Here is a 25,444-nt window from a genome sequence, read left to right on the forward strand (position 1 = left end):
AAAGTCAAGGGTAATGGTAAAAAATATGTACTGAATTTTGTTTTGTTGTCCGGTTCAAGGCGCCGCAAACTAAGACACCAGCGTCAAGTTTGTAAGTCGCATCACGGGAAAAGTAATTACAAACCGGTTGAGTAATCCGCCTAAGGCAAGATATGATTCGGCGCGACGACCATTCTGTTGTCTCTGCGTTTTGAAGAGCCTGCTGTTACAACACCATTCTAGGTTGTTGTCATTAACGTTATGAAAATCGATCTGCACAGAAAACCGTATATGGGTTTAGTGTAGAATTTAAAACGTGCAACCTGCTATGAGGGGCTTTGGCGCAGTTTGTTATTTTTGTCGTTTGAATTCGTATTCATTAGCGCCGTTTAAACGCTTACTAACTGCCAATGGGAACCTAATTCTAATTGGCCTACAGTCATGCAGAACGAGCTTTTGGAGAAACTGTTTAGTTAATTTTGGTGTCTTTCTAGGTAATTATGCTTTCTCTATTTTTGTAATCAATTTTAGAAGGCGAGCGAGTTATATGAAAAGGATAAACAATACGGATTTGGCGCTCGGTTTTATTTGTCTTATAAACTTCTTAATGACAATAGAATTGATAAGAGAAATTATCCAGCAAGTCAGTTTTGCCAGCGTCAATCAACGTGGTGATTACGTAGACAAAACATGGCTTTGTCTCTTTAGCGACACGCCCGTATCATAATTAGGACTCCAGAAATGCAGCCCCGAACAATACAGTGGTTCGCAGTCTATTGTCAATTCCCTTTACAGTTTTTCAGTAACGTATATCTTCTCCGAATAGGGTTGTGTACAGGTACGCGTTGAACTGTGAAGCTGTAAAGTAAGAGAAAAAGAGTCATACTCTTAAAACGTCTTCCTTTCATTTACGCATCAGTAGTTTTTGTACAAGCGTAATCGTGCTAGCTATTTATTACAATTCAAGCTAGCTCATACGAAGCTTTTCTATTCATAGTCTGATTACGTTATTAAATTACAAGCGTAGCGTGAGTCTATCTAGAGTTGATTAAAACCTCTTATACGTGACGACAGCCGAAGACAGAAAAATATGGACTTTTCGGCTGCCATCTTTTTTATGGGTAAGTAAAAAACAATTAGTTACATTTTTAGCTTCTAATAAGTTACTTAAAATGCCTAAACTATTTACTCCAATTATTTCAAGCGTAAAAGTAAAAGCTACAAAAAATAGAACACTATTCGTATAAAAGCGTACACAGCAATAACTCGTGTTATAAAATATTGTAAATCTAAAGCTAGCGACTTTTTGATAATTAAACAAAGTTTCTTATTTTTCGGCAGTTTTAATTGGTGGAACTCAGTGTCTGCGAGTTTCATACACCGGCCCGCCAAGGTTTCCTATGAACAGTGATGCTGTATTATCCTGTCAAGTAGACCCACCTCGTAAGTCATAACTTAATCGTATTTTGTTCGGTGTAAAACTGATTCGAAAAGTTTCTGGTTAGTTAAAATCGAAAAATTCTAACAAAAATACACCTAACCCGTACAGTATCTTTTAGCTTTTTTATTTTGTGTGTGTTTAAAACTATCCGGCTACTGATTCGATATTTATATATGTATATAGTTGGGAGGGGAAGGATGGGACACATTTTCATTCTATTTTCTCGACCAATTTGGTAGCAAACAGACAACATTCAAAGAATTATAAAACCGTATCCCAACGACTACCATAGATCGTTGTTAATTGTTTAAAACACGATTAGGCTTTTGGATATTATGTGCTAAAGATGTCCCATTTTATCCCAGAGAAATATATGCATTAGTTTGTTTTAATGTGGGGTAAGATTGATACCGTTAGCACATAATATCCCATGTTTTATAATCGTATTTTTACCAACTAACAAAGCTGTTTTGGAGTCGTGAGGACACATTTATTTTCTGTAAATATTTTTTGTTTACTAATAAATCGGAGATCATGAGAAAATAAAAACACGAACTATTTTACTACAATCTACTATATAACTAAAAAATAAAACATGTGCCATCTTACCCCAACCTACAATATAACAAATAACCTAAAAATATAAACCATCTTACCCCAACCTTTTATATAACTTTTAGCAAGCGTACCCGAAGACGGTGACAACTTAGCAGTTTGGTGGTCTCTGGTTACTAGTGGTGGTTCACGAATTAAACTTGGAAAAAGTAGCGTAGCTGACAGCTATCATTACAACAACTTCCCAAACGACCTAAAGGACAGATTCTTTATGTCGACTGACAACTTTGGCGGTAGGTGGCTTTGGATAAATTTTGGCAAATATTATATTGCATTTGTCTAAGTTCTAATACAGTGCATGATATATTAGTATGGTTGAATCTTATGCTGGAGGAAATATGTTCGACGCTGCGACTGTTGTGGACGTATGCGTACTTAGGCAAGACACTTAGCGGCAATTGCTTTAACCCAGTAGTTACCCTCAAAGTTACATACGTAGTAACTCGTTAGCGGGCACGAGGTGTATGTGACAGAATATCCGTGTTATAACGACTGTAGAAGCGCCGCCACGGGAGGATAATTAAGGTACATTTATTTATTCATTCGTTTACTATTTCTTATAAACGGTTTGTTACTTTGCAGTTGGCAGAGCAGATGCTACGATACAGAGCATACGAATCGTCGACGGCGCTCAATATCAATGCGAAGTAGAGAACCTGACTTCTCACGACGCCGATAATGTTCTGTTCGAAGTGAACGTGTACAGTAAGTATGTTTGCGTATTTACACTAATGGGCTAAGAGCTAGCGACCGCACTTGACACATGCTATGCATTTTTAAACCACTGCCCTAACAAAGCGATTGAAGTGCTTCGTAACGGGAAGATACCGCGTACGAGGCCGTGTGCTGCTACTAGTTTAAAAATGTGTCAAAATTGCTAGTCAAATCGGGCATTGAAAACTAAAGACTTTGTTTTTGATGCTCAGTTTTGCAACAGTTTCAGGCACGTGTGTACATAGGTAGGCACTTAACGGTCATTGCTCCAACTCATAACACAAAATTCAAACACCCAAAAAGTTGTGGTTAGCGATACGATGTATAGTAGGATGGGGGAAGGTGGGACACATTTGCACTCTATTTTCTCGTACACTTTAGTAGTAAACAAAGAACATTCAAAGAATTATAAAACCTTGTCCTCGCGACTTTCATAGACCGTTGTTAATTGTTTAAAACACGACCAGGATATTTATATATTTTGTGCTAAAGGTGTCCCATCTTCCACCACCCAACTATATATAAAATAACACAACAATTTTGCCCGATCACTTTAGAGCTATACGGTTATATAGTGGAGTGGGAAAAGACGAGACACCTGTACATAGTTTTCAAATATCCTGATCGTATTTTTAACAATTACCAACGGTCTATGGGTGTCCTGAAGATAATGTTTTATAATTCTTTGAATGTTTTTTGTTTACCACCAATTGAAACGAGTAAACAGAATGAAAACGTGTCCCATCTTTCCCCACCCTACTATATAATTTTGTAAAATGAAAATCATTTTTTGTTTACTACCAAATAAAACGAAAAAAGAGAATGAAAATATGTTACCCCACCACTATAATACTCAATTTTAACCTGATAGTTAACTAAAAATGTGGCCTTACATAACAGACCCGCCCAATGTTGAAATTAATGCCATGGAAATTAATCTGGACATTCGACCAATAATACAAGAAGAGCCTACGGAGTCGTCAACAGGTATTTATTAAAAATTATTAGACTGAATTTTGTGAGTTTAGTTTCTATTTGAATATAAGACTGACGAAAGCACCCACAAAGTAACATACATGGTAACTCGTAAGCGGGCACGAGGTGTATGAAACAAAATACCCGTGTTATAACGACTGTCGTTTTCCGGCCACGCAAGGATAAAGTAAGTTACATTTATTAAATATGTATCTTTATTATACAATTGGCTAGACTTGATTTTTGTCTGTTACGTTTTCGTAGCACCAGATCCTAAGTATTTGTTTACCAAGAACTGAGTTCGAGGCTCGATGCTGCTACCATTGTGGTCATTAGGCAAAACCTTAACAGCAATTGTTCCAGCCCATTGATCGCTTATGGGTTGTTTAAATTGCTAACTCCACATTAAAATTTTAAATGATTTCCCAAAACAAAATTATACAAAGTTAGACACGTGATAACTCCTAAGCTAGCAAGTGTATGAAACAAAACATCCGTGTTTTGACGACTATCGTTGCCCCGCGACGCGAGGATAAACAAAGAACATTTATATTTTTTAGTTTTTATAATTGGTAGTTTGGTACGGTGATCAATTTGCGCAAAGTTTGAGAATCCCTACTGAATTTAAAACGAAATGTGTTTAACTTGAAATACAAAATATAGTATTTTTTATATTTTTTACAGAAAGACCTTATACTAAGCCCAATCTATACGTTTATTTTTCATTTAAAACGGTAACGTTTTCGAGTTACCGTAAAGGACAACAGTTCAGATAATCGTACAATTGTAACTATGACTCGGGAGCTAAATATGTTGCGCAATCGAACTTAAAAAAACTCGTCCAAACGCGCGCACACGTCGTTTCTTTGAAGTTACGATTCTTTTGTTTGTGATTAGTTGTTACTTTGAAAGGATTGCTGCGTGAATAATTTTTCTAGTAAGTTGATCTCACTGCGAGTGAACGTTATATCCAAACTAAGCCTTTTTCAGCTAATGCAATTTTAATTTACAAAAAAATACATTTTTTTACACAAAACTTTTTGATACAGTATCAATTTTTTTATTGCGCAATTTTTAATCATATTTTTTTTTCATTGTTTTTTATTAACACTTAATTTTTTAGAAAACCCAATGTACGATGGCACACCAGCAATCTCAGAAGACCCAGTCGAAGACACTCAAACCAACGTAACCATTGCGCAATGTGTCGCTACGTTCGCCTATCCAAGACCACAGAAATTTGAATTTATCTCTGAGGGCACAGGTAGGCCATTTAGAATGTATGGTAAACTGAATACAGTGTTTACTTTATTGTTTTTTGTACTATGTACTAAGATAGATATCGTTAGCGTATAAACTCTATTTTAGAGCCGCGAAAATACGGTTATAAAATTCTGTAAATATAGTAGGGTGGGGGAAGACGGGACACCTTTAGAACCTAATATCCAAATATCCTGATCGTGTTTTTAACAATTAACAACGGTTTATGGGAGTCGTGAGGATACAGTTCTATAATTTTTCGAATGTTCTTTGTTTACTACCCAATATAACGAGAAAATAGACTGAAAAGGTGTCCCATCTTCCCCCACCCTACTATACTATTTTATTTTACTTTAAAATAAGATGGTTACCGTTTGGACAAAATATCCTATGTTTTATAATGTTGATTTTTCGCTTTCAACGCTCATTTTAAGTCGTGAAGAAACGGTTTTATAGTTCTGTAAATGTTCTTTGTTTACTACCAAATGAGACAAAAAAAAGAGAATTAAAGGTCCCATTTTACCCCACTTTACTATAATATTCAATTTTAACCACTATAGTTTACTAATAAATGTGACGCCTTGCATAAAAGAATGAAAACGTGGCCTATCTTACCCCCCAAACACGTACCAAATTTTCAAATATTCTCCAGACTACCACACGGTTCAGTGTCTGCTTTAGAAATGTGAAAGCGCTCGCCTGGAGCGATATAAACTCGCGGGCAACGCCACGCCAAAACTATGCGAGTGATTTACGTACTTGGCAGTTGGTTGTGTCACTGATTGATAAACGATATAAATTGTTTGCTTAATACAGTTCTTCTAAATTTCTGCCGGTGCGGAAAAAATATAACGTAGATATTAAAGGTAGCTTCAATTAATAGTAAGTTGGGGTAAAATGGTACATGTTTTTATTGATTTGATTTACCGTCCCATTTGGTAGTAAACAAAGAACATTCAAAGAATTATAAAACCGCATTCTCACGACTCCCATAGACCATTGGTTCTTTAGGTTTTATGTGTTAAATGTGTCCCATCTTACCCCACATTACTATATATATATAAGGTTGGGGTAAAACGGTTCATGTTTTAATTATTTTTTCGTCCCATTTGGTAGTAAACCAACAACATTTAAAGAATTGTAGAGCCGTATCCTCACGACTATAAAAAAGCGCTGTTAAATTGTTTAAAACACGATCCGAAAATATGGGATATTTTATGCTAACTTGTTTATCTTTACCTACAACACTGTACAAAACTGTGGTTTACAAGTGTTCCTAAGCGTACGAAAAAGTAGTTAAATTTAACAATAACTCAAAAGGTAATAACACTAATAAGGTGCTACCATTTCGGGCATTTGGAAAATTACGGCAATTGCTTTAAGCCAGTGATTCTTACGTGGTAACTCGTTAGCGGGAACAGGTGTATTAGAAAAAGAACAACTGTGCTACAACGAAAAGTTATAACTCGTAAATAAGTTCCATGCGTGGTAACTCGTTAGCACAGCTGTATAAGAAACATCGCTTTTAAAGGGTAACGAATCATAATAATAACTTTATTTGTCTTTTTAATTACGGTAGCGAAGATTTAAAAATATTTTAAACGAAAAGACAGGATATAGCGACAAAACAACAGTTGCTAAAACACGCTTACAGTAAAAACTTTACATTTAATTTGAATAAAACAAGCGTGGTCGCTACACCTAGCAGACAAACGAGCCATTTATGTTTAATTACATCAAGTTAGTCTTCTAATAGAAACAAAAGTGCGCGTAAAGACGCGAGACATTAATAGCAGCCTTGACGTTTTAATATAGAGTAGAGTGGGGGAAGATGGGACACTTTTTCATTTTATTTTCTCGTCCCATTTGGTAGTAAACAAAAAACATTTAACGAATTATAAAACCGTATCCTTACGACTCCCATATACTGTTGTTAATTGTTTAAAACACGATCCGGATATTTGGACATTATGTGCTAAATGTTATAACCATTAAAAATGTTAATTTTAATCCAGCTAACGTGTGGACTGTCGTGGATGGATCCGACGTTAAATATGAAACCAACGATGACGGTACCTACAACGTATCCGCTATCCTACGTATCGACCCGACCGCCGAATTGGACGGTGACACAATCTTTTGCAAAACCTGGCTCTACCCTGACCTGGAATTCGGTTCTACTGGAACCACACCACACATCGTAGTAAAACGTAAGATTTGAGATTCATTTTTCTATTTTATGTCGGTAATGCTCTTTTGAGAACCTGGAATTTGGGCCAGATTTGGTCTATTACTCTAACAGCCCAGCTCTGCGGTCTAAAAAGTGAAAAAATTATTAAAAAATAATCACTCTCAAAGTTACTTTTCGGTTTTATAAACTTTTCCGTTCTTCGTTATCGTGACTGTAGAGACAGTTTTTCGATTTTTTTTATTCATTCATTCATCTACAGACGTTACCAGTGAAGCATCCATCTATATCAGAAACAGCGTCGTTGAAGAAGGAGATTCAGTCACAATAAGTTGTTCTGCAAATGGAAATCCAGCACCAATGGTGAGCTGCTTGATATAAATAAGTCCGACGCATTGGCAAAGTTGTTAACGCACGCTTCAACCCAGAGGTAATGGATTCAAGGCTCTCCGCTGCTACCATTGTGGGCCGAAAAAAAAAATTACAAATTTTTTTTTTTTTTTTAATTACAAAAAAAAAATTTTTTAGCTTGAACTACAAGACCCATCTGGCAATTATCATAACGTAACTGGAGAAGACTTCATTATTTCAAGAGCTACAATGAACGATAGAGGATTATATACATGTTATGCATATACTGATGATTCAACTGAACCTAAAGCACAAGATTCGGCATCTCTTGACGTCAAATGTAAGCATTTTACCGGCAATTGCTCCAACCCAGTGGTCACTAATGGGTTGTCAAAATTATCAGCCATACATAAAAAAAACAAAAAAAAAATAATTACTCGCAAAGTAACATACATGGTAACTCGTAAGCTGGCACGAGGTGTTAACCCGTGTGATAACGACTGTCGTTTTCCGGTCACGCGAGGATAAAGTAAATTACATTCATTCATTCATTTATTTCAAATAAATGGAAATATACTACTGTGGGGGAAGATGAGACACCAGCACATAATATCTAAATACCGTGTTTTAAACAGTTAACAACGGTCTTGGGGTGTCGTCGGGACACGGTTTTATAATTTTTGAAAAATATCGTTTGTTTACTACCAAATGGGAAGAGAAAATAGACTGAAAAGTGTCCCATCTTTCCCCCACCCTACTATATGTTTTAAATGTAAGCGTGTTTTAACAACTGTTGTTTTGTCGCTATATCTTGTCTTTTTAATATTTCTAAATCTTCGCCATCGTGATCGAAGAGACAAATAAAGTTATTATTATAGTAATATTCCGAAAGCTATGACACGAGGTGTATGAAACAGAACACCCATGTTATAACGACTGTCGCTGTTCCGCCATGCAAAGATAAACAAGTAAAAAACATTATTATCTATCATTAGGCACGTATCTGTAATTAAAACCTAATGTAATCCTTTTTAACTATCTCTGGTCTTTGTGGCCTCTTTTACTTATGAATTTTTTATACTCCACCATTGTGGGCGTATGTGTTCTTGGGCAAGATATCTAACGGCAATTGCTTCAACCCAGTGGTCACTAATGGGCTGTCCAAATTATCAGCTATACATAAAAAAAAGTATGAAAAAAATAATATTCACCAAAGTAAAATACATGGTAACTCACAAGCTGGCACTAGGTGTATGAACACCCGTGTTTAACGACTGGCGTTTTCCGGCCACGCGAGGATAAAATAAATCACATTCATTTATTCAACAGGGATAGAAGAACCTCAGATTACATCCAACGGTGCTGTTGTCAGTGGCCAGCCTGTTGTTGTGGAGTTTGGTGGAAGTCTTAACGTGAGATGCTCTGCTGCAGGCAACCCCATACCTGATATCTACATTGGAAAAGGTGAATGAATGAGCACGTATTATAATATCTTATTGAGCACGTTTATTTTTTGATCACATATTTGACTGCAATTAAAAAATAAGTCATTTTCGTTAACAATACCCCATATATACATTGAAAAGGTAGCTATGTTTTATTGAAGCTGTGTTACTGTTTTTTGGGCATGTATTTGCTATTACACAGTTTACTAGGCACGACATTTTTTGGTGCCAATGCAAAGTGGTTAGCATGGATGCCTCTAGCCAAGATGTTACAGGTTCAAGGCTTGACGCTGCCACCATTGTAGGCGAATGTGTCCTTGGGCAAAACGTGTGTTAAAAAAAGTTATAACGATATAACTTTTTTGGCCCCACCTTGCAAGATAAATAATACGTTCATTCATTTGTTACATTCTTTTTAATAATACATTCATTTATTTTTTTTACATTTTAGTGAACCAAGAAACCCACAGTTCTAGTGTGATATTGGATAGTGTGACATATGCGGATGCTGGTACCTATTCATGCAGTGCAAGCAAAGGAGGCTTAGAAAAAACTGTCACCTTCCAAGTTGTGGTCAATGGGGGTTGCAAACCAGTGCTACAAAAATACGTAAGTTTTTTTTATAATGTAGATTCTTTTAACCAGCTCTGTGCTACAGTGGTTGGAGCGCCGAACTCTAGGCAAAAGTTATGAGTTAAAGGCTCTTCGCTGCTACCATTGTGGGTGTATGTGTCCTTGGGCAAAACACTTAATGGCAGTTTCTCAAACTCAGTGGTCACTAATGGGTTGTCCAAATTATCAGTCATGCAGAAATAAAAGACACAAATAATCACCGACAAAGTAACATACATGGTAACTCGTAAGCTAACACGAGAGATGTATAAATCAGAACATCCGTGTTATAACGACTGTTGTTTTTTTTTCGACCCTGCGAGGAAAAAGTAAGTTACATTCATTCATTTAAAATATCTTTTACCAGGTGTCCTCAAGCTCACAGACAGGAGAGGGAGGGTATGTAAAAATGATTTGTCAATCTACTGGGCACCCAGCATGTTCAAGTAAGTACTTTTAATAAATTTAACATGACCCCGATGAACCATTCATATTGTTGAACAATTCTGTTGCTTTATAATTTTTTGACGCTGTAGCACAGTTGGTTAGCCTCTAACCCATAGGTAATTGGTTCAAGGCTCTTCGCTGCCACCATTGTGTATGTGTCCTTGGGCAAGACACTTAACGGCAATTGCTCCAACCCAGTAGTCACTAATCGGTTGTTCAAATTATAAGCCATACATAAAAAATGCCAAAAAACAATCACCTACAAAGTAACATGCTTGGTAACTTGTAAGCTGGCACAAGGTTTATGAAACAAACTCCTGTGTCGTTTTCACACCCCTCAAAAATAACAAGTTTCCTAAGTATATTACTTTGTGGGTAATAATTTTTGTGGGGATTTCGCATTTACACAAGTTAAAACTTACCCACTTTTTACAGTGAGTATGGATTCGTACAACGACTACACCCCAAGTGCTATCGGCCAAAACAAACTAGAATTGGTGATACCGGATATGCAGAAACAGATGACTCCTCTTAACGTAAGTCTAAATAAGTGTTTGATTAACCCAAAACTTAAACAGATAAATAAGTTAAAAACGTTTATTGATTTTACAAAAGTATTCAATAAAACAAAAAAAATTTTTTAGTATATTATGCTCTTTATAACAAACAAAAAAATACTTTTAATTTTCATTTATCTGCTCTGTGAAAAAGTGGTTAAAGCTATTGATTGTAAACCAAAGGGTATGGGTTCAAAGTATGACACTGCCACCATTGTGGTTAGCTTTTTTTTTGGAAAGACACTTAACTTTCTTTACGCACACTTTTGTTTCTATTCGAATTTTAACTTAATTAAAATAAATTGCTCGTCTGTCCGCTAGGTGTAGCGACCACCCTTCTTTTCTTCCAACTAAATGAAATATGTTTTTAACTGTAAGCGTGTTTTAACAACTGTTGTTTTGTCGCTATATCCTGTCTTTTCGCTTAAAATATTTTTAAATTTTGGCTACTGTAATCGAAGAGACCAATAAAAGTTATTATTATTATTATTATAATTGCTGCAACCCAGTAGTCATTTATAAATTGTCCAAATTGTCCGCCACTCATTAATAAAACACCAAAAGTTAATCACTAACAAAGTTACACATTGTCATTCATTTATTACACATTTTATATTTCATTTTTAGCTCCGTAAAAATTATTTTTATTAAAAAAGTTTTATTTTCCGTTAAAAAAAATTGAATTTTTTGTTAATTTTTTTTGTATTAATAATTCATATTTTGTACAGTTCACATGCACAGCGTCGAACGCCCACGGTTCTGGAAGTGCTACTGTTATTCTTGATGATGAGTTTGTTTGCTGCGTTCAACCAGTTACAGGCGGTTTGGGAACTGGAGTCGTCATCATAATTATACTTATCGTTGCCCTGCTGGTTGTCGGCGTGCCACTTGCAGTGTATTGCTACAGTAAGTCACTTTTTTGTTTGGTCATATACATACACACCTGTATCCATGTTAAAAAGTATAGGTGAGGCTCAACACTGCTTTTTTTGGGCAAGACACTTCACGACATTTGCTTCAACCCAGTGGTCACTAATAAGTGGTCCAAATTATCAATCACGCATAAATAATATAAAAAAAACAAAAAAAATCACCCACAAAGTAACATACATGGTAACTCGTAAGCTGGCACGAGGTGTATGAAACAGAACGCCCCTGTTTAACGACTGTTGTTTTTCCGACTGTTGTTCGATATGACATTGGACAATACTTGCGGCCAACGCCTTTATATATATAATTGTAAATCTTAACTTTATTTTGAAATTTTCAATTGCTTTTCATTACAGAGAAAAAGAAATCTGCTAAAGACCAAAATGCCAAGGACGAGTAAGTTTTATATATTGTATATACATATATATGTATATATATATTATTACCTATATAGGCATGTCTGACTTTAGGGGGGATTGCTCCAACCCAGTGGCCACTTACGGGTTGACCAAATTGTTAGCCACACAAAGAAAAAAATTCTATAAAAATTACAATGGTTAGAGTTAGTGGCGGAGCCAGAAAAAAAATTAGGGGGGGGGGGTTTAATCAAAAAATTTTCAAATTTTAATTTTTTTTTGGTTTAAAAGAGGGGGGGGGGTCGTGACACCCTAAACCTCCTGGCTGCGCCACTGGTTAGAGTATTAAATTTGTAACTGAAGGTTCCCGGGTTTAAAGCTTTTGCTTGCATCAGGTTTATGTGTTCTTGGGCAAGACCCTTAATGGCTCTAACATAGTCCTAACTAGTATGCAGAATCCAACACATATGGTGCACAGAAAAACCAGCAAGAATAGATGCGAAAATTTTTAATTGTTTTAATGTGAATTTTTTTAATGCAATTTTTTTATGGGAATGTTTACTTTATTATTTACATTTTATCAGGAAAGAATTAGAGGCTGGTGAAGGCGAAAAAATGGCAGCTGCCGACGAGGTAAATTTAATGGCGCTTCTATAAATCTTTAGTAATGTTTTAAAACCTATAGGCTTTCGGCAAGTTTTTTTAAAATTTTATTTAGTAGCCTATTATTGGGCAAGAGGGAAACCATCAGCATATAAGGTTCTATATTTCTTAAGCCAATTTTAATAATTAACAACCATATTTTAGAAAATGATACGGTTATATAATTCTGTAAATATTATTTATATATAAGAAAAAGGATAAGTATCCAAAAAATTAATTACCTACAAAGTTACATACATGGTAACTTGTAAGCTGGCACGAGGTGTATGAAACAGAACACCCGTGTTATAACGACTATGACTTTATGAAAAAACCTTTCATAGACACATTTTTTTTCAAATTATTTTTATAAATTATCGTCGTTCTTAGTTACGAGTTCAGTATGAACCACACGACGACTTTCGCCTAAACAACTCCAAGCCAATGCGAACATTTTCGCAGAAATAAAAGTCAGTATGTGGAAACCAGTTGTGAAATATGCGAGGCAATCCAAAGTAGCCAGAAATGTGGCTTAATTTCAAGGCCAAAAATGCGGCTAAATTTTAGGGCCAAAATGCGGCAAAATTTAATTTTTATATTTCGTGAAGCTATCTTATTGTAATAGCGTTTTTTAGCTCGCAAGATTTTCGGACACAGACTTTAGATAAATTTCCTAAAAAAAATCCTTTTTTGCTTGGTTAAATAGAATTTGTAATTTTTAATTGCTTATACATTTGGTATATTATAGCAATAACCTTGATTACTTCATAAGTACACTTTAAAACCTATGTGGTAAAAACACATAATCATATTGTTTCAAGCTTATTTACAATTGACATATTTCTGATGAAGAGAAATTTAAAAAATAATGAATATTTCTAGAAAACTGTTTCCAAAAATGCGACGAAATGGTTTTTAATTTTTTTTCATTTTTAATTCGCTTTTCAAAATGCTGTTTTAGACCTTTAAGTTACTTCAAGTTTAACTAACTACCAGCGGTAGAGTGCTTACACTAAAAATGGCCAAATAGCTTTGGATTGCAGCGCTTTTTACTCTGGCTTCTACTTTTGTTGGTGACAATTTGGTGACGCATGTTTTTACTAACGCAGAACCGAGCCTGAACAAGCATGCGCGCTGACCACACACTAAAGCCATTTGCAGGTATTGCATTTACTACACTTGCTTGCACGGTGCACCTAATTTAGTACGGCCACAAACCAAAGCCACAAATTCAAAGCCTCAAGTTAAAGACGCAAATGTTTTTTGGGAAAGTTTGGGTTTTTACTTAGAGGTATTAAAATGCCCCATTAGAATTTGCGGCTTTATTTTGCAGCTTTGAACTTGAGGCTTTGAAATTGCGGCTTTGAATTTACACTGAATTACCTAATTTGCATTTTAATCAGACTGCACACTTTAACTGGTGATTTGATTAATTTGGCTGCAACTGCTAACCCAAAAATACCATAGGCGCCGAACCTGGGATGGCAGGGTGAGCAGGTCAACCCCGGATTTTTGCATTTTATTAATCAGTTAACATTGTAACCAATGACTTCGTTTCAAATAACTGGCGGTTTGGATCCATCTACCAACCCTGCATTTTTTCTGCGCCTAAGGAGTAATCATATGTGAACCAACTGCACCACTGTTGGGCACTGTATCTGCCATACATTGCAAAAAATAATAATTTTCCCTCACAAAGTTACATACGTGGTAGCTCGTAAACGGGCACGAAGTGTATGAAACAGAACACCCGTGTTATAACAACGTCAGGATAAATAGGTTACATTCATCGTTCAAAAGGGTCTCAGTCTCACTGGGTCCCTGAATTTATAAAAGAAATTCAGCGCGGAAAAAATTATTTAAAAAAAATTAAAAGCTAACGTAAAATACCGTTTATTAACGTACTTTATATTACAGGACGGAATGCCCTCTCCGTGATAGGTATATGCAAAATTGGCTTCTATCAAGTTGAGGCGCCACATCACTATTTAGTATTAGTTAATCCTTGTAATTTGCTCCGAGCTGATTAGTTCATTTTCTCCCAATTGCGTTTTTAATCGATTAAAATGTTTCGTTTTTTTGTACCGATGCCGGCGGCCAGATTTCTGTACATATTCTGAACCATCTGTAAATTTTCGTATTTTTTTGAAAAATCGCGCGCTACTTTTTCAATTTACCTGTGCCACTGCTGTTGTAATGCTTTAATCTATGAATAGGCTCTCGGAACTTAAGTAGGACACGTAGAAATCGTACCGTAGTCGAATTTTCGGGCGGCCGAGCCTGCAATTCGGGGCTGGGCCTCGAGGCAGGATTCGTTCGCCCGAAATTCCACGTTGGCGTACATTAGCTTGTAATTCGCAACTAGAAAAACATAATTGACTATATAGGCTTCAATGTATACCCGAAATAAACGAAAATCAATGAGAACTTGTTGTCATTTGCGTAAACATGCAATTCAGAATGTACTATATAGTAGGGTAGGGGAAGATGGAACACCTTGACACATGTAGTAGGGTGGGTAAAGATGGGCCACCTTTTCATTCCGTTTTCTCGTCTCATTGGGTAGTAAACAAAGAACTTTCAACGAATTATAAAATCATATCCTCACGACTCTCACAGACTGTTGTTAATTGTTTAAAACACGATCAGGATATTTGAATATTATGTGCTAAAGGTGCCGGTCATTCCCACCCTACTATACATAAACTGAATAAAATCACATCAATTAAAAACCACAACAATTTGCCGAAACTTTTGTAATTTTATTTTCACATTTAGTTGCAAGTACCGTCTATAACAGCATTAGCAATCACTTTAAGGCCAGCAAATGTTTCTTCGGCTGTTGGTTGGATGAAACTGGAAAATAAAAACACGTTCAATATTTTGGAATGTTTTTAAATATTTTGGTAAATTTTTGAATTTTTTTGGTTACTTTAAAATATTTTGAAAAAATTTAGAATATTTTGGTATATTTTAGAAACTGTAAACGATTTATCTTTTCGCGTTTAACGATAGTCGTTATAAAACAAGTGCTCTGTTTCATACACCTCATGCTAGCTTAGAAGTTCCCAAGTATGTTACTTATTTATCCTCGTGTGGCCAGAGAACGACAGTCGTTATAGCACAGGTGTTCTGTTTCATACACCTCATGCCAGCTAAGGAGTTACCAAGTATGTTACTTTATGAAAGTTATTTTTGTGATTTTTTATTCTTTTCGTAATGTATGACTGACAATTTAAACAACCCATTAACAATACTGGGTTGAAGCAATTGCCGTTGAGTGTCTTGCCTATATAGACAAACAGACAAAAATAGTATCAAAGTGTCGAGCCTTAACCCCATAAACTCTGAGCAAGAGGCAGCAGAAACCCTAACCACTTTGCCACGGCGCTAGTTATTACCGTTCTGGAAGGGTGAATCCATATCTTCCCGTATCTCTTAGTTCAGCAGCGAAAGAGCATTTGATATTCAAGGTGTCGTAAATGTAATCAGCGCTGCTACCAGAAGCCTCGTCTGGTAATAAAAAAAATTATTTAAAAAAAAAGAATCTTAAAATCTAAAGGGCTGAAATTGGTTAAATGAATGAATGAATGAAACGACGCGTCTTGATATATTTGTTCCGACCGTTAAATTTGTACCGGACGCTATTAACGCTATGCGCAGTAGGTCGGAACAAATATACTGACCACTCGGTCAAAATTTAAGACGACTCCACGTTGAAAACGTACTAGACAAGATGTCTACACGTTAAAACTGTACTTTTCGATTTAAAGTTAGCAGAAGTTAGATGATTATGTTATTTGTAGCCTGGATTAATTAATATATAGTGGGATGGGGGAAGATGGGACACATTTAGCACATAATTTCCCACAAAACTAAACGTGTTTTAAACAATTAACAACGGTCTATGGCAGTTTAATAACAAATGGAACGAGCATTTGTAAAGATATATAGTAGGATGGGGGAAGATGGGACACCTTTTCATTCTATTTTCTCGTACATTTTGGTAGTAAACAAAGAACATTTAAAGAATTATAAAACCTTGTCCTCGCGACTTTCATAGGCCATTGTTATTTGTTTAAAACACGACCAGGATATTTATATATTTTGTGCTAAAGGTGGCCCACCTTCCCCCACCCCACTATATGTTCAATAATTCTTTTGACCGTTCTTTGTTTACTACCAAACGGGGCGAGAAAATGGAATGAAAAGGTGTCCCATCTTCTCCCAGTCTACTATATATGGAGTTTGTTTCCGAAAAATGCCAAAAATGATGAAAAGATTTTTAACTCACAGATGACTTCAGAAATCGAACCAGTGGTGTAAGTTTGTCCATGTACTGCGCGGATGGCGTTCACACTGTCTGTTCCAATTTTGTTCTAGGAATAAAAGTAATTCCTATTTCGTTGCATTCAATATAGTAGGGTGGGGGAAGACGGGATACCTTTAGTATATAATATGTTTTAAACAATTAACAACAGTCTATGGGATTCGTGAGGATACGGTTTCATAATTCTTTGAATGTTCTTTATTTACGACCAAATGGAACGAGAAAATAGAATGAAAATTAGGGTGTCCCATCTTCTCCCACCCTATGCTATATACAATAGAATATTTACAGAATATAACCGTAATCCCCGCGACTCTAAAAAAACGTTGTTAATTGTTTAAAATGCGATCAGCAAATATGGGATAAAGGTGCTAAGGGTATCCCATCTTACCCCATCGTACTACAGTGGGTTGAGGTAAGACAGTCCAAGTTTTTTTACTGGTTTGGAGTCCATGTTTTTTTATACTTTTGGTATACTGTGGAGGTTGGGGTAAAATGGCCCAGTTTTTTATTCTCTTCGTTATATAGTAGATTGGGGCAAAATGGTCCATGTTTTATTATGGTAGAATGGGGAAGTTGGGACACTTTTAACTCTATTTTATCGTCCAATGTCGTAGTAAACAAGGAACTTTCAAAGAATTATAAAACTATATGCTCGAGACTCCAATATACCGTTGTTAACTGTTTAAAACACGATCAGGGTATTCGGATATATGCGCCAAAAGTGTCCCATTTTCCCCCATCCTACTATACATTTTTTAAATAGCAGATAAGTAGGCGCACGTTTTTAATTATTTTCTTGCATTAATGTCATGCTCGCTTACCAAAACAGCCTCGTCCGGTGTTTTGCTGTAAGTCCATGCGTACGGGTACATCCAGTATTGGTAGTATGCATGGATGTCAATGTAAGCTTGTACGTTGGATAGGCCGGCAATAAAATTGGCTTGAGATGCGACCTCGATCTAAAATATGATATATTTTAACGGTTTTAGTTGAATGAATAAATAGTTATCCTCGCGTTATAAGGCAACGACAGTCGTTATGACATGAGTGTTCTTTTTTTAATAAACTTCCTTTTTACGAGTTACCACGTATGAGACGTTGTACAATTTAACGGTTTTAATTGAATGAATGAATGAGACGTTGTACAATTTAACGGTTTAATTGAATGAATGAATGAATGAATGAATGAATGAATGAATGAATGAATGAATGAATGAATGAATGAATGAATGAATGAATGAATGAATGAATGAATGAATAGTTATCCTCGCGTTATAAGGCAACGACAGTCGTTATAACATGAGTGTTCTTTTTTAATGCACCTCGTGCCTGCTTACCAGTTACCACGTATAATACATTGTACAATTAAACGGTTTTAATTGAATGAATGAATGAATGAATGAATGATTAGTTATCCTCGCGTGGTAATGCGACTACAGTCGTTATTACACGGGTGTACTTTTTTTAAGACACCTCGTGCCTGTTTACCAGTTACCACGTATGTAACTTTGTGGATATAAATATTGTTTGGGCAAAATTCATTCTTTTTGTAAAGTAAAGCTTAGACAAGGCATGAGGTAGCACTGATTTATACCAATAGTCGTATAAGTTTTGATATGGCTTATAATTTGGTCAACCTATTAGTGACCACTGCGTTGAAGCAATTGCGGTTAAGTGTCTTGTTCAAGGACTTAATAAACCCACAATGGTAGCAGCGACGAGCCTTGAAGCCATAACCTTTGTGCCACAAAGTGTTCAGTTAAATTAAAATGCTTTTTTATACCTCAGACATGGGGCTTGGTCCATAGTAGGCATCGTTACATGGAATTGCGCTGGCACCTGGACCTGTAAAGTTTAAATAACATAATTTTTTTTATTTATCTCTTCGAATAAGGTAAAAAAGATCGGAGATAAAACGAAGAGAAAGGATTTAGCGGCAAAACGACAGTCGTTAGACATACATTAAAGGTAAAACTACTTGTGCCGAATAAAGAAAAGTGTCAAATAAAATTGCGGCTGCTAAAACCATAAATAACTATATAGTAGGGTGGGGGAAGACGGGACACATTTAACACATAATATCCAAATATCCTGATCGTGTTTTAAACAATTAACAACGTTCGTGGGAAAACGGTTTTATAATTCTTTGAATATTCTTTGTTACTACCAAACGGGACGAGAAAATGAAATAAAAAAGTGTCCCATCTTCTCCCACTTTAATAAATATATATAAATATATATAGTTGTGAGATAATTTAAACCAAGATTGCAAAAAAATATATTTTGTTTTTAAACTACAAACTTACATTTTAACAGCTTTGTTTTTAGAAACTTATTCTTAAGTGTATTTATTAATAATATACTTTGAAACGAAAGTTTTCATGACGTTTGCTTGTGATTTTTTAAAGGAAAGCTCTAAAAAAGAGCTTTAAAACACGAACAGGAGATATGGAATTATAGGTGCTTACAGCATCCCACTTTCTCCCACAGAAACGATATCCCACTTTCTCCCACAGAAACGATATCCCACTTTACCCCGCAGCACACGGTATCCCGTTTTACCCAACACAAATCTGGACTATTGACGTACAAAGTGACTTAATAATATAAGCAACACGCAAGCTTTAAAATAACCTTACCAGACCAGTTTGCATCCCAGTTTCTGTTGGGGTCAACCCCCACACATACATGGCTTGGGTTCGAACGAGTTTTCCGCCACATTCTGTCCTATAAACCAAGAGATTTTCTCGAATAAGCCACATTAAATGACTAAATGAATTTAACTTATTTTATCCTCGCGTGGCTGGAACACGAAAGTCGTTATATGTGTACACCTCGTGCCGGCTTACGAGTTACCACGTATGGTTACTTTGTAAGTAATTTTTTTTATTGTTTTTTTTTATGCATGGCTAATAATTTGGACAACCCATTAGTGACCACTGGGTTGAAACAATAACCGTTAAGTGTCTTGCCCAAGGACACATACGCCCACAACGGTAACAGCGATCCGCCTAGAACCCATTACCCCTGGGTTATAGGCGGGCGCGCCAACTGCTTTGCCATGGCCCAGAAAAATTGGATATTATGTGATAAATGTGTCCCATCTTCCCCACCCTACTACAGTAATAATGGAAGGAAATGGCAATTGTTAAAAGGACTTACATCGGACCAGGTGTATTCGTAGCCGTCAGGGTTAGCGATTGGAATTACAAAGATTTCAATTTCGTTCAAGATGTTATAATCTGCGCTTCCAACTTTGGCTTCTGCCAACTAGAAAATAGAACTGTTGTAAAATTTGTTCTCGTGTTTGAATATAGTTTCAAGGTGTATTTTTAGTAATGTGGGTAATCATTTAGTGAAATAAGTCTCATAAAGCAATAATAAATTGCCAGAAAATATGTAATTTATTTATCCTTGCGGCACCGGGCAACAAAAGTCGTTATAACACTGGTGTTCTGTTTCATACACGTCATATTTGGTACGCCTTAGAAGTACCAAATATGTAACTTTGTGGGTAATGAAAATCTGTTAAAAATGTATTAAATAAACTGTTGGAAACTGTTGGAAACTGTTGGAAACTGTTGGAAACTGTTGGAAACTGTTGGAAACTGTTGGAAACTGTTGGAAACTGTTGGAAACTATTCGAAACTGTTCGAAACTGTTCGAAACTGTTCGAAACTGTTCAAAACTGTTCAAAACTGTAAAAAAAAACTGTTAAAAACTGTACAAAATGTAAACAAAACTGTACAAAATGCAAAAAAAAACTGTAAAAATTTGTAAGAAAAACTGTTAAAAAACTGTACAAAATATAAAAAAAAAACTGTAAAAATCTGTAAAAAAATCTGTAAAAAAAACTGTAAAAAAACTGTAAAAAAATGTACAAAACTGTATAAAACTGTAAAAAAATGCATCTTAGCACACTGTACTATGTATTGGATATATATACTCACATATTTGATCACGTACATGCAGGTTGCAGGTGAAACCCACTCACGAGAGTGAAGTCCACAGTCAAGCACGAATTTTGGAGTGTTAAAACCAGTAGCATGAGTAATCTGAATATTATTATATAGTTTGTATATAACATTTACTTATACGTATATAGATTGCCAAAATTGGTGTTTTACAGTAGGGTGGGGAAAGATGGGACACCGGTTCAGTCTATTTTCTCGTTTCATTTGGTAGTAAACAAAGAAAATTTTAAGAATTATAAACCATATCCTCGCGACGCCCATAGACCGTTTTTAATTGTTTAAAACAAGATCAGGATATTTAGATATTATGCGCTAAAGGTGTCGCATATTTCCCACCCTACTATAAGTTTTAAAAAAAGGTTTTAAATATTGTCAAAATTTGTGCTATATATTAAAACATATTTTATTACTGGTAAAATTTGTTGTTTGTAGTAGGGTGGGAAAATACGGGACAGCTTTAGCACATAATATTTAAATACCCTAATTGTTTGTTAACAATTAACAACGGTCTATGGAAGTCGTGAGGATATGGTTTTATAATTCTTTGAATGTTTTTTTGTTTACTACCAAATGAGACGAGAAATTATGATGTAAGGTGTCCCATCTTCACCCACCCTACTATATATTAAAAATACATAAAAAAATCGTTGTATATATTGGTAAATTCGTTTTATATATAAAAAAAACGTTTCATATATTCAAAAAAAATGTTTTACATAGTGTCAAAAAAATCGTTTTAAATGTTGCAAAAATGTTCGTACATTTTAGTAAAAAATATATTTAAATTTTTTTATAAAGAACTCTATGTGTTGGGGCATTAAGCTATTTCTGACCTAAATCTCAGGTCACGGCATGCATCGCTACAACAGCTTAAAATCGACTTTAACTTAAAATAGAATTAAACATATATGAATAACTGTACTGAAATTGCTATAGTGTTAAAAGAAAGCAACATATTTATTTTTACGGTAGTATAACGACTGTCGTTGTAACACGCGTGTTTTGTTTAACACAGCCTGTGCCCGCTTGTAAGTTTACACGCGTATGCTCCTTGTGAACGAATTCTTGAGATATTTATTCGTATACCTCTAAGTCTGGGGATTTATTACAGCCATAATATATAACTTACCCTCAGTGCGTCGATAGAACTACCTTGATAAGATTGACCAACGTTGACTTTAGATATATATGAATATGTCGATACCATGTCGTTCATCCATGCTCGGATCTGGAATTTAAAATTGGAAAGTTTTAAAACAGTCTGCTTGTGTTATCACATCATACCCGATTCTCAACCACAGTCGTTATAAAACGGGTGTTTTGTGACATAGGCCTACACCTCGTGCCCGCTTACGATTTACGAGATATATTTGTAGGTAAATATATTTTTTTGTTGATTTCATTTTAGCTGATGTTCTGAACAACCCATTAGTGACCATTGGGTTGGAGCAATTGCCGTTAAGTGTCTTGCCCAAGGACATATACGCCCACAATGGTAGCAGCGCGAGCCTCAAACTCTCTCCTCTAAGCTAGAGACTAACAACGCGCTAACTACTGTGCCACGGCGCCGAACCAATATGTTCCTACACCGGGAATCGAACCCGGGCTGCCTGGATGAAAGCAAATAAGTAGAAGAAATACTAATACTTACTTCGTCCATTGTGTGGTATACATTGTAATCAAATGTTGTCAAACTCATTTGAGCTGGACGATCCGACTTTTGATTATCAATGGCAACCTGAAGATCCTCAATGAAGATTTCGTAATCGACTCTATGAAAGGGCAATAAATAAAAGAATGTAACTAAAAAAATAAGTACCTACAAAGCAACATACATGGTAACTCGTAAGCTGAGGTTTATGAAACAGAACATCCGTGTTATAACGATTATCGTTTTCCGGCCACGCAAAGATAAATCAAGTTACATTACATTCAACTGATTTATTTTTACATGGCATGGCAATGGCAGTCGTTATACACGGGTGTTGTGTTTCATACACATCGTGTCCGCTTCAATTTCTACGTATATAACTTTGTGGTAATTATTTTTGGAGAGATTTTTTATCATTGCCTTACCCCAGAGAGGTCTAATATAAGTTGTTTAAAATATCAACACTACATTAAACTAATTAAAAAATCTCTTCTAAAAATCGTGGTAACATGTAAGCGGTACAAGGTGTATGAAACAAAACACCCGTGGTGTAACAGCCGTCGTTGCCCCCACGTGAAAATAAAACAAGTTACATTAATTTACTCATTTCAACGTACGAGTAAAAAAAGATGGTTTTTAGAAGTCTCTTTTTACCAATACCCAATCAATAATAAACGAAAAAATGTTACAGTATTATTTGAATTTATTCTTACGGCCAAACAAATTGTGCGGAAAAGACGGTTACTGTTGTATTTAAGTTTGATTAAACAAAAAATACAACGGGTTTCTTACCTGTTTCTCGCAAGAAAAACTTTGACTGCGCTCAGTTGGTCGAGTGGTATATGGATGTCTACTGGACGGACTGGACTTGGTTCAGACCAGAAATCAATCTAAAAAAGAATTGTTAAATGTGAATGAATGAATGAATGAATGAATGTAACCTACTTTATCCTCGTGCGGCCAAAAAAACGAAAGTCGTTAAACACGAGTGTTCTGTTTCATACACCGCATGTCAGCTTATGAGTTACCAAGTATATGTTACTTTGTGGGTGATATTTTTTTGTAAGGGGGATTTTTTCATTTTTTTATGGTTGATAATTTAGACAACCACAACCCATTAGTGACCACTGGGTTCGAGCAATTTTCGTTAGGTGCATTGCCCAAGGACACATACGGCCACCAACATCCAGTTTTGAACCCATTATGTAAAAACGCGTTGGTACTCTAATAGCTAAAAATGAAATTACAATCGATCTAAATTTGACAACTTTTTTCTACTTTATTTAAATAAAATCAAAAAGTTTCCATTTGAATTTTTTTTTTAAATAAATTTTAATAAGTTTAATTTTGCAAAACTATTTTAAATTTTGATTTTCGGTAATGTGGGCGAGGGTATAACTTACGTTTGGAAATGTTTCAGCCAAGTTTTCTATGACTTTAAGCTCGTATCCATTTGGTTGAATTCTTAAGACTTGATCCCTTTAAAAATAAAACAACATGAATGAATGAATGAATGAATGTACCTTACTTTATCCTCGCGTGGCCGGAAAACGACAGTCGTTATCACACGGGTTCAACACCCCGTGTCAGCTTATGAGTTACCATTACATAATACATTAATACAAATTATAATACATTAGAACACGTTATAACACAATATTACATCTTATAATACGCTTTATGGGAGGGTGGGGAAGATGGGACACCTTTAGCACACAATATTCAAATATCATGATCGTGTTTTAAAACAATTAACAACGGTCTATGAAAGTCGTTAGGATACGTTTACTATCAAATGGACCGAGCAAATAAAATGAAAAGTTGTCTCATCTTCCTCACCCTACTATAGCACATTTAACACACATAGTGCTATATAACACTGTTATAATATAAGTCTATTATAGTGATAGACAATAAGTGAATAATATAACGGAACACTCACTGATGAAAAAGTCTTTTGGCCGAAGCCACTGCCAAAACTGCGAAGATGATCACAAACTTCATGATTGTAGTTTTGCTTGTTTAATACACTGACTGTAGCTGCTTATATAGACAAGTTTACAGACATTACGTGAACTTGTGCATATTCTTTCGTGTGAACGTGAGAACTAAGCATAATGTTTTCCTAATTATAAACCATTTTCACGGCTTAACCTTTTGATAACCTTGTTTGTCTTACGATTTTAATACTCGGCGTGTTTTATAAATAGATTGAATACACAAAGATTTCACTGCTGTTGTCATACTGACGTACGTGAGATATATATTTAAGTGTAAAAGATAAAAAGTCTATAAAAATATGCCACAAAGTTCGTTTATATACTTCTGACTGACGCGAAACACCATGTTTTATTTAGAATCTTCACCTCAAAATACGTCAGTTCCAATATATATTTGGTAAATAAATAAATGTAACTTATTTATACTCGTATTAATCGCCGAGTAAACATAGTCGTTATAATATGGGTGTTCTGTTTCACACATTGTACACGTTTATCGCGCATGCAACTTCGGTGGGTAATTGTTTTATTAGATTCTGTACCGTTTTTAATGTATAGTAGGGTGGGGAAAGACACCTTGAGCACATAGTATCAAAATATCCTGTTAAAGTCACGAGGCTGCGTTTTTATAATTCTAGTTCTTTGTTTTCTGCCAAATGGGACCAGAAAATAGAATAAAAAGGTGTTCCGTCTCTCCCAAGATATATGTAACTTTGGAGCAACAAACAGAATTTAGATTCGAACCTATATACCTGACGGTTTGCTACCGCTCTAACGACTGTGTTATTAGTAGGGTGGGGGAAGATGGGACAGCTTTTCATTCTACTTTCTTGTCCCATTTGGTAGTAAACAAAGAAAACTTAAAGAATTACAAAACCGCATTCTCACGACTCCCATAGACCGTTGTTAAATATTTAAAACACGATCAGGATATTTGGATATTATGTGCTAAAGGTGTCCCGTCTTCCCCCACC

At 35.5% G+C, this 25,444-nt stretch overlaps 2 protein-coding genes across 5 annotated transcripts; one reads left to right on the forward strand and one right to left on the reverse strand.

Moving 5' to 3' along the window:
• The first annotated feature begins 870 nt into the window (after window positions 1-870).
• LOC149726422 (uncharacterized) lies at window positions 871-14,939 on the forward strand. Of its 4 annotated transcripts, XR_016386254.1 has the most exons (19): window positions 871-1,100; window positions 1,321-1,422; window positions 2,101-2,268; window positions 2,618-2,740; window positions 3,650-3,736; window positions 4,848-4,988; window positions 7,000-7,194; window positions 7,435-7,535; window positions 7,701-7,863; window positions 8,853-8,987; window positions 9,420-9,577; window positions 9,948-10,026; window positions 10,463-10,563; window positions 11,313-11,490; window positions 11,871-11,910; window positions 12,455-12,503; window positions 12,903-12,982; window positions 13,622-13,673; window positions 14,430-14,939. XR_016386254.1 is itself a non-coding variant. In XM_089890434.1 (18 exons), exons 1-17 carry the CDS (start codon window positions 1,070-1,072, stop codon window positions 12,978-12,980), a joined length of 1,929 nt encoding a protein of 642 aa, XP_089746560.1. In that variant the 5' UTR covers window positions 872-1,069; the 3' UTR covers window positions 12,981-12,982; window positions 14,430-14,939. The 4 variants fall into 4 exon arrangements, 3 of the variants coding, with proteins under 3 accessions (XP_089746560.1, XP_089746561.1, XP_089746562.1); XM_089890434.1 differs by lacking the exon at window positions 13,622-13,673 and having other exon boundaries at window positions 872-1,100; XM_089890436.1 differs by lacking the exon at window positions 12,903-12,982 and having other exon boundaries at window positions 874-1,100.
• A 314-nt stretch (window positions 14,940-15,253) lies between these two features.
• On the reverse strand, window positions 15,254-25,348 carry LOC149726423 (carboxypeptidase B-like). The gene is made up of 13 exons (XM_089890443.1): window positions 24,413-25,348; window positions 23,874-23,949; window positions 23,263-23,360; window positions 22,471-22,591; window positions 21,949-22,047; window positions 20,796-20,900; window positions 20,008-20,115; window positions 19,485-19,572; window positions 18,629-18,690; window positions 17,667-17,804; window positions 16,807-16,891; window positions 15,914-16,025; window positions 15,254-15,368 (listed from the first exon to the last, which is right to left on the reverse strand). Exons 1-13 carry the CDS (start codon window positions 24,472-24,474, stop codon window positions 15,287-15,289), a joined length of 1,236 nt encoding a protein of 411 aa, XP_089746569.1. The 5' UTR covers window positions 24,475-25,348; the 3' UTR covers window positions 15,254-15,286.
• Window positions 25,349-25,444: the final 96 nt, after the last annotated feature.

Source organism: Ciona robusta, chromosome 12 (assembly GCF_009617815.1).
Source record: "Ciona robusta chromosome 12, ASM961781v2".
In the NCBI taxonomy this organism is placed as follows: Eukaryota; Metazoa; Chordata; class Ascidiacea; order Phlebobranchia; family Cionidae; genus Ciona; species Ciona robusta.

What these genes read in the sequence shown, in the direction of transcription:
- LOC149726422 (XM_089890434.1), top strand. Translation starts at nt 1,070, where the DNA reads ATGGACTTTTCGGCTGCCATCTTTTTTATGG. An exon ending in GTTCGAAGTGAACGTGTACA is followed by an intron (nt 2,741 to 3,649) that starts GTAAGTATGTTT and finishes CTTACATAACAG; the next exon opens with ACCCGCCCAATGTTGAAATT. An exon ending in AACAGATGACTCCTCTTAAC is followed by an intron (nt 10,564 to 11,312) that starts GTAAGTCTAAAT and finishes TATTTTGTACAG; the next exon opens with TTCACATGCACAGCGTCGAA.
- LOC149726423 (XM_089890443.1), bottom strand. Translation starts at nt 24,474, where the DNA reads ATGAAGTTTGTGATCATCTTCGCAGTTTTGGCAGTGGCTTCGGCCAAA. An exon ending in GTTCTATCGACGCACTGAGG is followed by an intron (nt 20,901 to 21,948) that starts GTAAGTTATATA and finishes AATAATATTCAG; the next exon opens with ATTACTCATGCTACTGGTTT. An exon ending in GCATGTACGTGATCAAATAT is followed by an intron (nt 20,116 to 20,795) that starts GTGAGTATATAT and finishes TCTATTTTCTAG; the next exon opens with TTGGCAGAAGCCAAAGTTGG.